Genomic DNA, 17,232 nt, shown 5'->3' on the forward strand with positions numbered 1-17,232 from the left:
ATGACATAGTAATTGTAAAAACTGTTTTGAATTAAAATTATCGATGATTTTGTTGTTTTCAACTTTAATTTGAGACATTTTTTGTTTTAATTGTCTTGAAAACTATAAAAAATATTAATATTAATTACATACTAATTTTTATATAAATTATAAATATAAATATATAATAAACTCTATACACTATACTGTATTTTACATTTATTAATATTTTCAATCTATCGTTTTGAAGTAAAATTGAAATATACAATACATATGAGTCATGGCATGAATTTTTATGGAAATAAATATTATTTTCACAAACAAAATATTAATTGATAAGATAAATATTAATAAAAAATATGTAAGAAATAGTATTAAAGATAAAATAATAATAATAATTTTGCTTATAATTGTTAGTATAATTATTACAATTACAATTATAAATGTGCAATAATAATAATTGCTATTATTATTATTTTTATTATTATTACTAAAGTAATACTATAAAATGTATTATTTAATTATTTCCAATTAATTTAATTTTATAAATTGATTATTTAACTTACATATTTATTTATATTTGAACATATTATAAATTTTATAGCAAATTGTTAGTAAAATTTTACTAAAAATTATTCGATGATTAGAGTGACTCTTACTTTTAGTTTAATTTTTATTATTAATATATAATAATCATATATTACTAAATAATTGCGTTAAATAAAACCTGAAATTATTAAATAATATAAATTTGATTAAATTGATCATAAATAATACTATTTAGAACTTTAACACACATTTTGTTTAAATCACATTAAATCACATTTTATTATTATTATTATTATATATTGTTATTGTTATAATCAATGTCATTCATATACTCCCCAAATGTTTAAATAAAAATAATATCATTTCTATAGTAACATTAGATAATTTCATTTGTTATGAGTTGTATGTTTTCATTGTAATATAATATAAATTATTGTGTATATTGTAATACCTATACACATGTATATATCTAATAAAAATTTTGATTTTTATGATGTATTTATAGTTTCATTTACTCGTGTAATGTTAATAATAATGATTTCATGTAAAGTTAGAAATTTATAAATAGATATTTCTAATAAATTTTCTTAAAAACATTTTTTTAAATCTCAAAAATATTTTTATATAAAACTATCTTATTATTATAATATGGAGTCTTCACATGAATTTCAAATAAATTCTAATATATTAATTCAAATTCTAATAATTTAGAAAATATAAATATATTGAAAAATATAAATATTTGTTAATTTAAAAAATAAACTAAAATACTATTCTTAATATTTTATTATTATAATTATTAATTTTATTTTATTAAAATTAAATATGTTAAAAATTAAAATTGACAGAGATATCATAAAAACATTTACTCAAAAATTTTCTAGAAATTTTTATATTATTTTTATAAAGTTTTATTTTGACCAACTCTATGTACAGTATTATACAATAATATTTTATTACTATTATATAAAAACTAATCATTTACATAGTTTGTAAGTAATATAAGATTAGTAATTTAATATATTAAAATTGCAATAGGTTTTTATCATAATTTATTGGTAAAGTGATATAAATTTACAACTTTTGTATTAATTTTGTGTGTAGTATAGTATTATTAAAATAATAATTATTATTGTTTAGAACTATATTATTAATAATATAAGTATTAATAACAATTTATTAAATTTCTTTAATTAAAAATTTTATATAATTGATAACTATTATAAAAATAATTAAAAAAATCTGTAAATTTATATTAAAATATCTCAAAAAGATAATAAATATATATATAATATCTATAGATTATAAATATATTAAAATAATTTCTTTGATTCTATGAAATAATACAATAAATTTAAACCGGATTACTATAATAATTATAAAATTTAATATTATTTATACTTTATGTAATGAATTTGCAAATAATAATAATTAGTCAAAATTTCAATAGATTAACATATCTAGCTTTAGATTAAAACTTTTAATATTTTTTTTACTAATAGTGAGAATTATTTTGATTATTAAATTATATTATACAATACAATATTATTATTTATTAGCAGTTAGTATACATATTGAGAGAGATTATGAATTTATGATTAAATCTTTAATTGATTTATATTTTTAGACATTTTTTGTCAATTTATGAGATACTGTTTTTAAAGCTTTAGTAAAAGTCAATCGATAGTCATTTTTAGTCTAAATACATGCTATAATCAAATGTAAATTTTTATATAAATAGTTGTAAATATTGATAATAAAATACTGTATTATTATTAATGTAAAAGTGTTGTTAACGATTGTTTGCATATTAAGTCAATACCTGACATACAGTTCATGATCCCTGTGTACCAAAGCCTACCGTAGCAACAGTTACGCCAAAAAACAAAAATTCATTACATTTACAATTAATGATAGTTTACATTAAATTTGTAAAATATATTTGAAATTTTCTATTTAACTAATGAGATAAAAATTACTGTTTTAGTTTACTCTAAAAATTTTTTTAAAATATAAATACAAGCAGTTACTATATGTATCATTAAAAACTAAATAAAAGTAGTAAGCTGTACTATTAAACATTATTTATACTAAACAAAAAGTTACTTAAAACTATAATATTAAAAATTAATTAAATACCATGTATTGTAAAACTTTGATTGTTACATTGGCTTTATTTAGCATGGTCTATTGTGTGCCAACGCATTTAAATCGTGAAACCGCTAGTCATAACATAACTGTGCCAATTTACAATGGTCAGATAAGCGATGCCGTATGTAATCATTAAAATTAATAGTTTAATCTATTTATAAGTTAGCTAATAATAATAATAATAATTTATTTTTATTAATCAAACATTACTGTAAATAATTTTTTTTATTAAAAATAAATGATGATAAATAAAATTATTATATTAGATACTTAGAATATTATTTTTGTCATATTTTATTTAAAACTATTAATTTTTTTATTTAAAGTATTTTTATTTATTTTTATCTAATACAAAAAGCTGAAAACTAAATTATTTAAAAAAAAATATTTAAATTATCAATTTTAATTTTGTTTATTCTAAAACAACCAGGGTCGCCACATTCTGGACAAAATCATTGTAGCCAGGTCATACAACTATAAACTGGGACTCTATCAGAACGTAGATCTGAAAACTGTTCACCGAAACGCCAGTGTCATTGTGTCGGCATTCATGGACTCCACTGTCGGCTTCTCAGGTCAGCCGTGTTTGTCCGTCAACGAGAAGGACATGTGGCGACACATGAATAACAATTGCTATGCAGTTATTGGAGAAAAAGTGTTGCAAACAATTAATGGTGACTACGATATAGTGGTGGGTGAGAGAGCCTATTTGAATGTAGATTTTTTCAAAAACTCGCAAAAAATGTATGAATTTTATCTAGGACCATTGTATTTTGGTGTTTATCAGGCTAGTTTTTGAAAATACAATATTAAATTAGCTGTCACAGCTGTTACACTAAATAATAACTGTTTATTTAATTAACAATCATGTACCAATTAAATTAAATTTCATATATTGTTTTTATTAAAGAAATAAAATTATTTATTATTATAATAATTAAAACATTAATTAATCTATTATTTTATAAATTAGACAATTATATTAAGTAAAAGTTATTACTAACTATACAGAAACAATGCTACAAATAATTTACGAAAAAAATATTAAATTTATTTTAGAAACATGAAGAATATATTGAGTTAAATAATAATTATTAGATATATCTAGAATTAAACAATATTTTTTAAAAAAAATTGAAAAAATAAATAATTTAATTAATAATGCATTTAATTACACATTAGAGTTAGGTTTAGCTTTTTGATTAAGTAGCACATGTAACAAAATAAATGCTACCAGGCCACTTGTACCCAGAATCAAGTTCATTGATGGTAAGGCTACGGGCCAGTGGTGAACAAATTGACCGCAAATTACCGGGAAAATTGCCGAACACAGTCCAGTCACGCATACAACCGTTCCGGTCACTCTATTGCTCAGTTTGATATGGGATGAGACAAACGTCATGGCACAGGAATACAATGTGGAATGGCCTATACCCAGAAATATATAACCCAACCAAATTGCCCAGGTATTCAATTGGTAATGGATAAACAATATCAGGACAATGTTGCCGGAAAGTAACATAAACCAATTGATGTAAATCAAATTTTTCATGTAGCACCAGTATTTTAGTGCCAATAGTGTATAGACTGTAACATATATGAGCATTGTTACGGACAGTATGGTTTGCATGGTGTCTGCCTTTTCCGGTGCCATATTCAGGTGCGAGTACTCCATAAATGTGGGCAACAGGTTAAAGGTTGTAAAGTTTAAACCTGATTGAGTAAAATAATTAATTATTAATTATAGCAATTAATAGACTAATATAATAAAATTCTAAATAGTTTTTTAAATTAATATTTTAAAATAATTCAAAAATTTATAAATTACTTTAGAAAGAATAACATTTCTAATTGAAGAAAGTATAGTAAATATCATAAATAAACAAATACTAGACAAACAATAATGTTATATATTATCTATAATATAATTATTTTTATAATATTAATGTATACCATACCTACAATTATACCTACGATGAGCACAAATAAAAACATATTGACAACTTTTTTAAATGTGATTGGTGGTTTTTGTTTATTTTGTAATGATAATGTTGATGATGTTGTAGATACTGATGACTCTACTCCCGGAGCTGATGACCCTGATGTTTGTAATGATGCTAATGATATTGATTTTGATGGTGGTACATAGCGTTTATAAATATGTATACATAATAAAATAATTGCAAAAATTAGAAACAGTGCGCCCACAATGATAAATGGTATGCCAATATTGCCGTGTATTTCCCGATAACTTTCCGGTTCATTATTACCGGTCAAGTTGGCCACTATTGGCTCGTATCGAGTTACAAACGGTTGGGCCATCAATGGTCCTATGAGTACACTAAATGTATAAAATAGTTGATAACCGGTCATATAAATGGCAGATTTGTCGGCCCACATCTCAATGATCCATACGACTAGTCCAGTGTCTAAACCTTAATAATAATAATAATAGTAATAATTAATACAAGAAAACTATCTATAGTTTATAATAATGTAAATACAGTATTTAAAAACATAAATGCAAATTATAAATGCTGTGACATACCTCCACATCCGTAGCCAATAATAAATGCCAAAACAAATAAAACAACAATAGTTGGACTGTATGGTAAGGCCGCTAAAAAAGCGGCCAGTGCAACCAGTATGACCACTATTGCCAGATGTCGATTCACATAATTAAATATAAAACCATCTAATTTATAAATAAACAATAATAGATTTAATAAACATTTTATATATATTATATAATAGTTAAATCTTACTTAATAGGCCGCCAACAAAATAGCCAAAATTAAAACACGTAAATATAAAAGTTATTTTATTGGTAGTTGTGTCAAATTGTTTGGTCAAATCATGTAAAACCGGACCAATAATGTTAAGGATTAAACCCTTTTTATATAAAAAAATTATATTTATAGTTTAATATTAATATATTTATGCAATTATTATGAGAAAGTTTTGATTAAAACTTTGTTGATAATTAAGATTATAAATATATAGGTTATTAAAAAAATAAATATACTTACATATAATATTGTAATAACATACAGTGTCCATGTTATCAATTGCTTATGAAAAAATGTTAATTTTGGTGAAATATTATTATTATTATTGACATCCATGTCATATATATGATAATTATTACAATAAAATAAATTATCGGTTTAATAATTATAAAAACAAAATATTAAGTTATCTATTTTTTATTTTATTAGTTAAAAATATTAAAATAATATTTCAAGAATTAGTTGATAAAAATAAAAGTTTATTAATGATATTTAGAAAATGTTTTTAATTTTATTTTTATTTTAAAAAATAAAAAATAACTATTATATTCAATATTCAACAAAATCTAAAACCAGTATTATAAACGTGGAGAAAAAAATTAATTTTAAAAAACAAATTACTTTACAATATTAATAAAAATTAAAAACAGAATCTAAAAGTCGAACTAAAGTATTTAAACTTAACATTTTAAAAATAATAATTTTATTAAAAATATTATATAAACTTTATATTAAATCTAGCACTTATTAGTATAAATTTATATTTATAATAACTATTAGTTATACAGTATCTTTATATATAAATATAAAAAAAAGTTATACAATATAGAAATTTCTGATATGTTTAACTGCGTGTATACATGAGTTTGTAAATTGGGAAAAATTACGTAAAAATAGATGGATTGCATAAAATTAAATAAAGTGATAATTTATTTTCTGGAATTATTAAAATGATTTACAATATATTTATTATTACTGTAATGTTTTCATTCACGTGTTTTGTATTATTATAAATGTGTTTGATGTCATTAAAACTCTATTTTTTATTTATTTTATTATTAAAATTTTATATCATATTTATTATGGTATTACTAATAAAAAATAGCATTTTTAAAAAAGGTTTATATAGTTATATTAAAAATGTCATTATTAATTTTTATATATTGTAATTACATTCAAATTTTTATTACATTACATTAATATTATTTATAAAATATTATAAAATGAAATTGAAATTAGGTCAAAATAATTACATACTATACAATCTTTTAAACATTATTTTAATAATATAATATAAAATGTTATTGAAAATAAATGTTGTTTATTATTTATTCATAATTTTAAATAGTAATTAAAGTATGCATAGGTTTTTGCAATATGACATGACATGACATAACAATATTGTATTTATTAAAAACTAATAACAACACGTTTTATTATTATTATTAATAATATTATTGAGTTTTTAAAAAATAATACTTTAAGTTAAAATATGTAATATTAGAGAATATTCCTACATGTCTTTAATAAATTTAATCATGATTTCAATGCAGTCAAACATATATTTTAATAATTGTATATTAAAACCATTATATTGTATAAATTATTTGAATTATGGAGTAATCCAACTAAAGAACATTAAGTAATTTTTTTATTATACAACCCTATGTTAATAAAATTTTATTAATTCAAATTTATAATGCTATGTAATCTTATAAATAATTAATTAATTAAATAATAAGACTAAGAAAATAAATGATATAGTTTTTCTATTAAATATCATGTAATTTGATTACTTTAATATGTAATTTACAATAATTGTTGCAATCATTTAACAATTATATTATTAAAAAGTGTAGAGCAATACAAAATAAAATACTTTTAATTAATCACATAGAAAATTTTAAAAAAATATATTTTTAAAGTATTAATAAGTATATTTTAACATAAGTATTTTCTTTAGTTGTGCTATACATTTAAAATTACAAAACAAATGTCTAATAAACAACCAAATTTTATAATAAAATAATAAATAAAAATAAATATATTAATATTTATTAATAAAATAACAGTTTAAAATAACTACCATTAGATTGCAATAGTTTTCAATTATAATAGTTAAACTTAAACTAATAATATTAGATATTTTAATATTAAAATATAAATGAGTATTCTAATATAATAATTTTTTGTCTTAATTACTAATTGTCTTACACATGATATATTTAATTTTATATTTAACAATTTGCTAGAATTTAATTTATTATTATAATAAAATAAATAGAGTTAATATTTTAATAAATATTAATAAAATTTAATTTATCTTTAATTTGTTAGCTCATAAAATCTATAAATAATTTATTATATTATCAAAAGAAATTATACAGTATTTTAAAGTTTAATATAACAATTTTGATACAAATTGTAAAATTTACGAATTTATTTTAATTTTTTTCAATAATTAAGTTTAGTAAATCTAAATATAATAATTGTTTAGTAATTATGGAGCAAATTATTGATAATTATTTATCATAAACTCGTTGAACTATCAACTATTATTTCCAATAAATGATATAAAAAACTAAATAATAATTATTATTAAAACTAACAATAAATTCAACATAACAACATTTATCTTTTACATAAATAGATAACCTTGAATAATGTTTGTCCATTATGTATATAAACTAGATATATTATAATTTATTTTTATAATTAATTTTTTTTCAGTATATTAAATATTTATATTTAACAATTATTAACTATTATAATAATGAAATACATTATTAGTCTAATAGTTGTAATATTTATTACACTAAGTAAGTATTATTTGTAATGTATAAATACATATATTTATTAATAATTGAATTATGTATTATATTTGTTGTTAATAATATTATAAAGATAATGTCAATTGTGACGTCGATCCGGTAAAATTGAAAGCCGATATAACGGCACTCAAAACTACTACTGAATTGGAGATCAAATTATTGGACAATCAGTCGCACAAAGAGCTTAACAAAAAACTGGTTGAGTTTGACCTCGAAATAGACTCAATGCTTAACCTACTGTCCCATATCGATCCCAAAACTAAAGATGGTCAATTGCAGCTGCAAAACATGCAAGGTGCATTTTTGCAACTTGTACCCAAAGTACAGGCTGAAATAGGCACAGTCAATGGCACACTGGTTGGTATGATACAAAAAACTAGTCTGGATCTGGCACTACAGGTAACTGATTTGGACAGAGATTTGCAGACATTGGCTCAAAAAGCTAAAACCGCCGATACTGGCAAACTGGTCCTGGTCAGTTTACCAAAATTAGATGCATTGGCTGCACAATTAAAACAAGCCATTACCGATATTGAGGTTGAATTGAAAAAGTTACCATAGATTATAAAAATCATAATTAAATAACCAAAAAAAAAGTTTTATTATTTAATTTAAAGCTTAATTTACAACTTCTGATAAAAATAATAATAAAATAAATATATTTTTGTTGATTTACTTAATGATTGAAAATAATAAAATTGTTTTTTAAAAATTATTACAAAACAGAAAAAATCTGTTATAATAAAATTATTAATTAATTAATGGGTTTTCAGTTAATTTTATTTTTGTTATAATTTTACTCAAACTGCAATTGTTTATTAATAACTAAATATAAGTTGCTGATAATAATGTCTAATTTAATTATCTAACACTTATAGTCTACCTTTTATAAAATAACTTCAATAATAGTAATATTATTTTATAGTGAATTAGTAATAAAAATATTGCAAAATTATTTAGTTATCTATTAAACAATACAAATATAGCTGTTTATAATTTAATCGCAGTTTATCTTATTATTCAATAAAAATAATATAATAATTATAGATATTATTGTATAAAAATCCTTTTAAATATTATTGATTTGTTAATAATCTTGAATATTATTATCAAATTTAAATAAATATCATAAAACTGAAAATTGAAATTGATAATTTATAAGTAGTTATTAATAAGTTAAAAGTAAATAGTATAGACTTAGGTATTGATTTTTTGTCAATTTAAAGGAAAATACAAGCAAACAATACAAAATTAGTGATCAATTAATTATAATTAAAATAAATACAAATTTTAATAATGAGGTATCTTTGTTATACATTATTTTTACTACTAACAGATTTATACATAAAATGTAAGATAAATATAAGTTATATTATATAACAATAATAATTATAATTATAAAAATTTAAGTTTTAAAAGAATAAATACAATAATCTTTTTAAAAATTTAGGTGATGCCAGTGGCTTAGTTAACCCGGATCAATTAAGATACAATTTGGACATGTTGAAAATTACGACACAATTTGAATTGAACATGCTCAAAGTTGAACAACATCAGGAACTCAATAAGACTATGGCCGGTATGGACACCGAAATAGACTCAATGGTCAAACTGTTGTCCACTATTGATCCGAAGACACCCGACGGTAAATTGCGATTACAAAATCTGGACACTGCACGGCTGGCATTGACATCGAAAATTGAGTCAGAACAATTAGCTATCAATGATAAAATTGCCAAGATGCAACAATCAACTAGTTTGCAATTGGCACTTGATGTTGCCCAATTGCACGCAAATTTGTTGGTACTAGTACAAAAATCAAAAAGTCCCGATACAACCAGCAAATTAGTACAGGTAAGTTTACCAATTTTGGATACTATCAAACATAATGTGTTACAAGCTATCCAGCAAATTGGTATTGAGTTACAAAAGTTACCATGATAAACTAAACTAATAAAATTATTTCTAATGTTTTAATTTTTATTCAAAAAATATTTTTGTATGCATTTTGACTTTCTATTACTAAATAATAATAAAAATATATTATTATAAATTATAATATTTTAATGAAAAATATTCTAAAATTTAATTATTAAATTAATATTTACTAAAAGTATTATAAATAGTTTAATAACAATTGAAATCGTATAACAAAATAATGTATTTATGTTAAGATAAAATGTTATTCCGTCTCTAAAAATATCAATTATAAATAAATATATAATAAAAATATAAAATTATATTATATTAAATGTTTACAGTTTAATGTAAATTAAATATAATATAATATCCTATTCTGCAAATAATAGTGTTTTATTGTAATATAAATTAATAAATAATATAATTTATTATTAAAATTAAAGATGTTTAATTTAGTGTTATTTATTATATTTTTACATGTGTTTAATATAGTATAAAAGTAAGTAATTATTTTTTATTTATATTGTTAAGTTAGGTTGATAATAATATCTTATATAGTATTTTTAATGTATAATATTACTGTATATATATATTTATAATGTAATGTATATTGTATATTATTGATATTTTTATATTATTTATCAACTTGTAATATAATATCTGTTAAAGACAATTAATTGATACATTTTATAAGTTTTAAATATTAGTTTACAACTCACTATATTATAAAATTTAAAACAATTACTTCATATTTATTTATAGTATAAATTTTTTATCAAAATAAATAATAAATTACATTTAAAATGTTTATTAAATTTATATTTTTAATAAGTTTTATTAATTCAAATTTTAGTTATCATCATAAAACTAGTAAATTATTATTTGATAATTTATACAACAATGTTTTAATTAAATCTACAGTTGAAAGTTTATTTAAAACATATGTTACTAATAATAATAACAATAATTATAAATTAATCGGTGATAAACTAATTAATTTTGTAAACAAACAATATGGGTTTCATTGTTTAGTTTCTATTGAGGATAATATCAAAAATAATATCAATGACCATGATCATCTTAATTTATTATTTAGTGATCTTGAAATCATTGTACTATTTAAATATGAAATAAATGACAAAATTGTTAAAATATTAAAAATTAATTTGAATGGTTACACTAAAGCAACTAGCACAATTACAGAAACTGTAAGTAAATTGAATTAATTAAATGTATTAAATCATTTATTATTTATTATTTATACACAAAACAACTAAAAATCATGATATAACTATTTTTGTTTATTAATTAATATAAATTAAATAACATTTACAACTACATAGATACTGCAATATAAAAATAAATACTGTACTATATTTACTATATCAATATATTGATTTATATTTAATAAACTTGATTACTAAATATATATATATATAAATAATTACTAAATCAAAATAGGGTGAACACATATTAACTCGTATAAACAAAGCGCGTGTAGTCGAGTACGAGCTAATCAACGCGTATAACATCGATCGAGAGTCGACTGTATCTAATATCACCAAAATTGTTAACTTGTTTAAGGAGGCGACCGATGAGTTTCAAGATAATAGATGTCTGACTCTCAGTGAAGACGAAATGGTGACAACCGGTGGTAACAATTGTTACGAACAAATTGGGAAATGGATTTTAGGTGAATTGGGTTGGGTCGGGGACTATCACTTAACAGTCGGTGAAAAACCATTTATGGCTACCGAAGCCCGTGTAGGCGATAGTATTATGTTTGATTTTTTTCTTGATGAATTATATTTTGGTATCTATCAGGGAAAATAATGTATTGTATATATCATATTATTATTATTGTAATATAATTTTTAAAAATATGTGTATTTTATGTATGTATGTGTGCAGAGTATGATTATCCAACTCTTGTATAATTGATTTATCTGATCAATAATATTTTATATCTAAAAATAACTAAATGACAAAGTTATAGATAATAATAAATTTAACCAAGATTATAATTTAGCATTTTTTAAATGTATTAATGTATTTAAAGTCAAATGCAATTATTATCTGATTTTACATTATATTAATATATGGTCAATTACAAACATGTTCAATTTAATATCATCTATAATTTTACCCTTGATAATTTTTGCACATAATGTATAGTTGACTTAAAAATTTACTATAAATAAATGATTCATGAGTCGGATATTCATACTCTGCTTATGTATGCATTTTTCTTATTTAACAATAGTTAGCATTAAAACTGTAATAATTTACCAAAATTAATAATTTTTAAAATTACATTTTCAAACAAAAGTCAATTTTCATTATATTAGCTGTTATGCCATTATGTATGTAATATTTGTATAATATTAACAAATATAAAATTTCCAAAATCAAAATACATAATGAAACTAATAGACCAACATATAGTACGATCATACTATTGCGATTAAATTCATCTAGATCAATTTTGGATAATTTTACATTTTCAATTACTTCATTCATATAGAGAGTATTATTTGTTTTGAATGCATATTGTTTAAATAGATATTGTGCACGATTATATTCTAAAAAATCTCTAATCATATTATGATGATGCTCCAGGCCAGTTTCAATAATTTGTTTGAATCTAGTAGTTTTTTAAAAAATATAAAATTAAATATATTGTAAACTTTTAAAATAAATAAATTAATTATTATATGTAAATTTATAATACTTACACAAATGTCATAATTTTATATTGTGAAAACTGTTTGGACACAATTAGTACACCAAAATTGTCTAGATATTTATATTGACTTAGATGAAATTGATTTTTAAATTTTTTATGATGTACACTAAAATAATCGGCCATCAATGATGTTGTTATATAAATGGCCCGATTATTGATAACATTTTCAAGTATTACATAATAAATATTTTTATTATAATAATTGCGTTCAACTAAATTACTATAAGTATTATTATTATTATCAAACATGCCAATTTCATGCATTGACTCTAACATTAATGGATTAACAATTATTTTTAGCTCCCGGTGCTCAACCATATCATCAATAGTCTCGACATATGGTACAGATTGGACATGAAAATATGATTTCAATAGTACACTGGAAAATGATTTAGTAATAACAATACCCATAAATAGTGATAAAATAATCACAATTTTAAATGTTAATAGTTTTATAATACTTATTTTTACTTTTTTGACAATATTAATGCTATTTCTATGAATATCATATTTGTCAAGTTTTTTCAATTGCATATCACCTTGGCCAGTTATCATTCTAATTAGATCATCTACAATAAGTTTCCAATGAGATTGATTTACAAAACTATTATTGTTATTTATAAATTTTAATAAATAGGCCAATATTATTAGAGTACACAATATTAGTGACCATATCTGATACATATTATATAATTAATAATTATTCAATAGTTACTATTTATTTGTTATTTTCAAAATATTTATTACCTTAATGTCAAATAAACTAGAAATACTAAACAATGATAAATCTTTGATTATATGTAATCCAGTTATTATTACAATGAGATAGCCATGGTAAATTGTTATTAAAGTATAATCATTTATCATTGATTCATCAGGTACATTCATTATTAATGAAATAGTTTCATTCTATTGTTAAAAATAAATACAATAATTATAATATAATAGCATTTTTCATATTAAACTCAAAATGTTACTAATTATTATTATACTTACTTTATCAATATTATTATTAAAATTAATTATCAAGCATAATTTACATAGAATAAATTGTACAATTGATAAATCTTTTCCATAAATTAGACTCTATAACGAAAATAAAAAAATTAATTTTTAATACAATTTAATTTTAAATTTATCACATATTATTAAAAACAAAACAAACTTTAATTCCTCACAATATGTGACATATATTTACCCGATTATAGTCTACGGCATTAATTTGCGGACAATTTCTTTCCGAAACAAATATTGCAATAAATTGCCCGCAAATTAAGGCCGAAGACAATAATCGGCTAAATATATGACACAAATTGTGAGTAATTAAAGTTTTTATTTTCTTTAATTTTTAATACTATTTCATTTTTTAATCAAAACATTTTTAATTTATTTATATCTAATATCTTTTATAATTTTAATTAAAATTACTATACATCAAATAAATTCAAAGTAACATTGTCACGTTGAATGCAATCATTGTTACATATAAATAATTTATGCTTATTTAATATTGCAAATGGTATTACTTTAAAAATATGTCTAATTATTAGTTTATTATAAGACATTTTAAAGAAATATTTATTATTATATAATAAACATTTATTATCATTAGCTAAATATCTCTTTAAAATATTTGTCAAAACTTAAAATTTATACAAATATAATGTTTAACTTATTGTTTAAAAAATTAATTTTTTTAATTAATAGTTTATTTTGAATCTCTCACAATGAAAATATTATTTTTTGAAAATGATAGAAATATGTTTTACTAATTTATATATTAATACTTAATAACAATTTAATCTATTATTTCTGCTATTTTTCTAACAGTTATTAAATATACTAAAATATAATTGCAGACATATAATTATTTAAGTTAATCAATAAAATTAACTTTATCTAAGTTTGTGTATTATCATTAATATAACTTTAATTGTTTGAATATGTTTACTACTATTGATTTAAATTGTTTTTGTATATTATTTAATTATTTATAATTAATTAGAAATTAATTTTAATAACAAATATTACTTCAAAAGTATTTATTATGTTATATTAATTAAATTAAGGTTAATAACATTTTTTATAATTATTTATTTAAATATTCAATCAAATTTATATTTCATTTATATATTATTATATTTTGAATTATAATTGATCAACACTTAAATGGTTTAATTTTATTTTTTTTACATTTTTAAAATATTTAATATTTTGACTTTTTTGATGAGATAATTTAAATTTACAAATTTCATAAACAAAAATATAAATAGCTAGACTATAGCCAACAATAATGATTACCCCATTATTACGACCAAACTCATCAATGTTAATTGTGTGCGAATAAATTTTGTTGACTTCATTATTATATTTAATTGTTATATTATTATTATTTTTCAATTTTTTCAATATGATCATGGCAAATTTTTTGTTGATTATTTTAAGCAATACATAGTGATGCAAATTTAGACCATTTTCTAAAACGCTTTGATAACTATATTGAAATTATATAAAATAGTTTAACCAATAAATACAGTATTTTATGATATTTTTATATCTTATAACAAATAACACAACAATTATTATTTTTTAAAAAACATACATTAATTTAAATTGATGATAATAATTGATATTTCTGTATAACATTAATATACCCAATGATGGCAAATATTGATGTGATATTGCAAATAGATGTCTATCTTCTCTATAAGTATCGTAAAACTCGTTTGCTTTTATAGAGCTTGTTATCCAAACCGCTTTATTTTTAATCAATAGATTTAACACTTTATATGACTCCATTAGATACACTAAATTTATCTAATAATAAATATATAGTTTTTAATAAAAAAAATATTAATGTTTAATTAATTAGTTTTTAAATAAAATAACCTACTTTATTTTTATATATACGATTTATCAGTTTACCTAACTTGATATTATCAACTAAATTACTTTTATTTATAAGTTGCAATTGGTGTTCATTTATAATAATATCAATTGATTGATATTTAACTAAGTTATCTATGCTATCAGTTAGCGGTTGAGATGTTTGTTTAAAATATGTATTTAATAATATACTGGAAAATGATTTTGTGATTACAAATGATGCAATTGTCCACAAAAGTAACATACTATACAAATATCTATAATGATAGTTAAACTATTTGGTAATTTGCTATTTTTAATTTTAGTTAAAGTTAGACTACTCTGATGAGTAAACAATCTTAAAATGTCAATTCGTAAATAATTGATTATTTTATTATTTTTAATTATTGAATAAACTAATATAAGTGTTACAAATATACTAAACAATATAAGCATCCATACCTATTGATTAAAATAAAAAATTATTAATTTTTTTATAAAAAGTATTGTTAGTAAAATACTAGATTTGTTTACATTAAATTCAAATAGATTTTTGATACTTAATATTGATTTATCAATTATCAATTGCATTCCACTAACAATAACTGTTAAATGACCTTGATAAATTGCAAATATATCGATATCGATATCTGTATCATTATCAAATTTTAATAATGATAGTACATTTAATGTTAATGTAATAAAGTTATTCTGTAAATAAAAATAATTTTTTAAATATTATTATTAATTTTACAATTTATTCAAATTTAAAAAAATAAGTTATACTTACAGATTCAATATTTGTAAATTCAATAATTAAACAAAGTTTGCACAGAATATATTGTAGTAATGAAAGATCTTTACCGTAGATTAAAAACTAAAAATATTTTATTTTATATATTTAAATTATAAACAGTTAGTAAATATTTTTTAAAAATAATTAAAATTAACATAAAAATATATGTATTAATACTGTAATACTGTTCCTCAGTTACTTCTAAACTCAAGTTTCCTCTATAATTACAATTGTAGCCACATTTGAGAAATTTTACATTATTTGGATTATAAAAATAAAATGGTATAATTGATAACAATTTGTGAATTTTTAATTTGTGAATTGACATTGTTAACCAATTGAATGAAATAATGCAAGTACTATAAGTATGTTTGACTGTATCGTGACTTTATAGTGATATCATTAAATATAGTAAATTTTTATTATATATTTTAAAAATATATTATTTCATGAAGCTTTAAATAAAATTTCATTAAAATTAAAAAACAAACAAAAATTTTATTCGGTTCCAAAGTTAGAAGCTCCGATAAATATCAATGAATTTTAATAATCATGAAATACAAACCATTAAAGGCTATTGCTAAAAATAAAAATAAAAGATAAAGC

The 17,232-nt window shown here is 20.0% G+C and overlaps 3 protein-coding genes across 3 annotated transcripts; 2 read left to right on the forward strand and 1 right to left on the reverse strand.

Moving 5' to 3' along the window:
• Positions 1-3,850: 3,850 nt before the first annotated feature.
• LOC128951283 (uncharacterized) lies at positions 3,851-5,795 on the reverse strand. Its single transcript, XM_054296533.1, has 5 exons — positions 5,709-5,795; positions 5,445-5,571; positions 5,228-5,374; positions 4,638-5,114; positions 3,851-4,392 (listed from the first exon to the last, which is right to left on the reverse strand). Exons 4-5 carry the CDS (start codon positions 5,077-5,079, stop codon positions 3,851-3,853), a joined length of 984 nt encoding a protein of 327 aa, XP_054152508.1. The 5' UTR covers positions 5,080-5,114; positions 5,228-5,374; positions 5,445-5,571; positions 5,709-5,795.
• Positions 5,796-8,212: 2,417 nt separating this feature from the next.
• On the forward strand, positions 8,213-8,982 carry LOC128952279 (uncharacterized). Its single transcript, XM_054297640.1, has 2 exons — positions 8,213-8,287; positions 8,373-8,982. Exons 1-2 carry the CDS (start codon positions 8,242-8,244, stop codon positions 8,858-8,860), a joined length of 534 nt encoding a protein of 177 aa, XP_054153615.1. The 5' UTR covers positions 8,213-8,241; the 3' UTR covers positions 8,861-8,982.
• A 499-nt stretch (positions 8,983-9,481) lies between these two features.
• On the forward strand, positions 9,482-10,346 carry LOC128952310 (uncharacterized). The gene is made up of 2 exons (XM_054297681.1): positions 9,482-9,650; positions 9,750-10,346. Exons 1-2 carry the CDS (start codon positions 9,596-9,598, stop codon positions 10,238-10,240), a joined length of 546 nt encoding a protein of 181 aa, XP_054153656.1. The 5' UTR covers positions 9,482-9,595; the 3' UTR covers positions 10,241-10,346.
• Positions 10,347-17,232: the final 6,886 nt, after the last annotated feature.

Source organism: Oppia nitens, unplaced genomic scaffold (genome assembly GCF_028296485.1).
Source record: "Oppia nitens isolate AA-2021 unplaced genomic scaffold, nextdenovo-longstitch-racon4-pilon3 scaffold1_pilon_pilon_pilon, whole genome shotgun sequence".
Taxonomy (NCBI): Eukaryota; Metazoa; Arthropoda; class Arachnida; order Sarcoptiformes; family Oppiidae; genus Oppia; species Oppia nitens.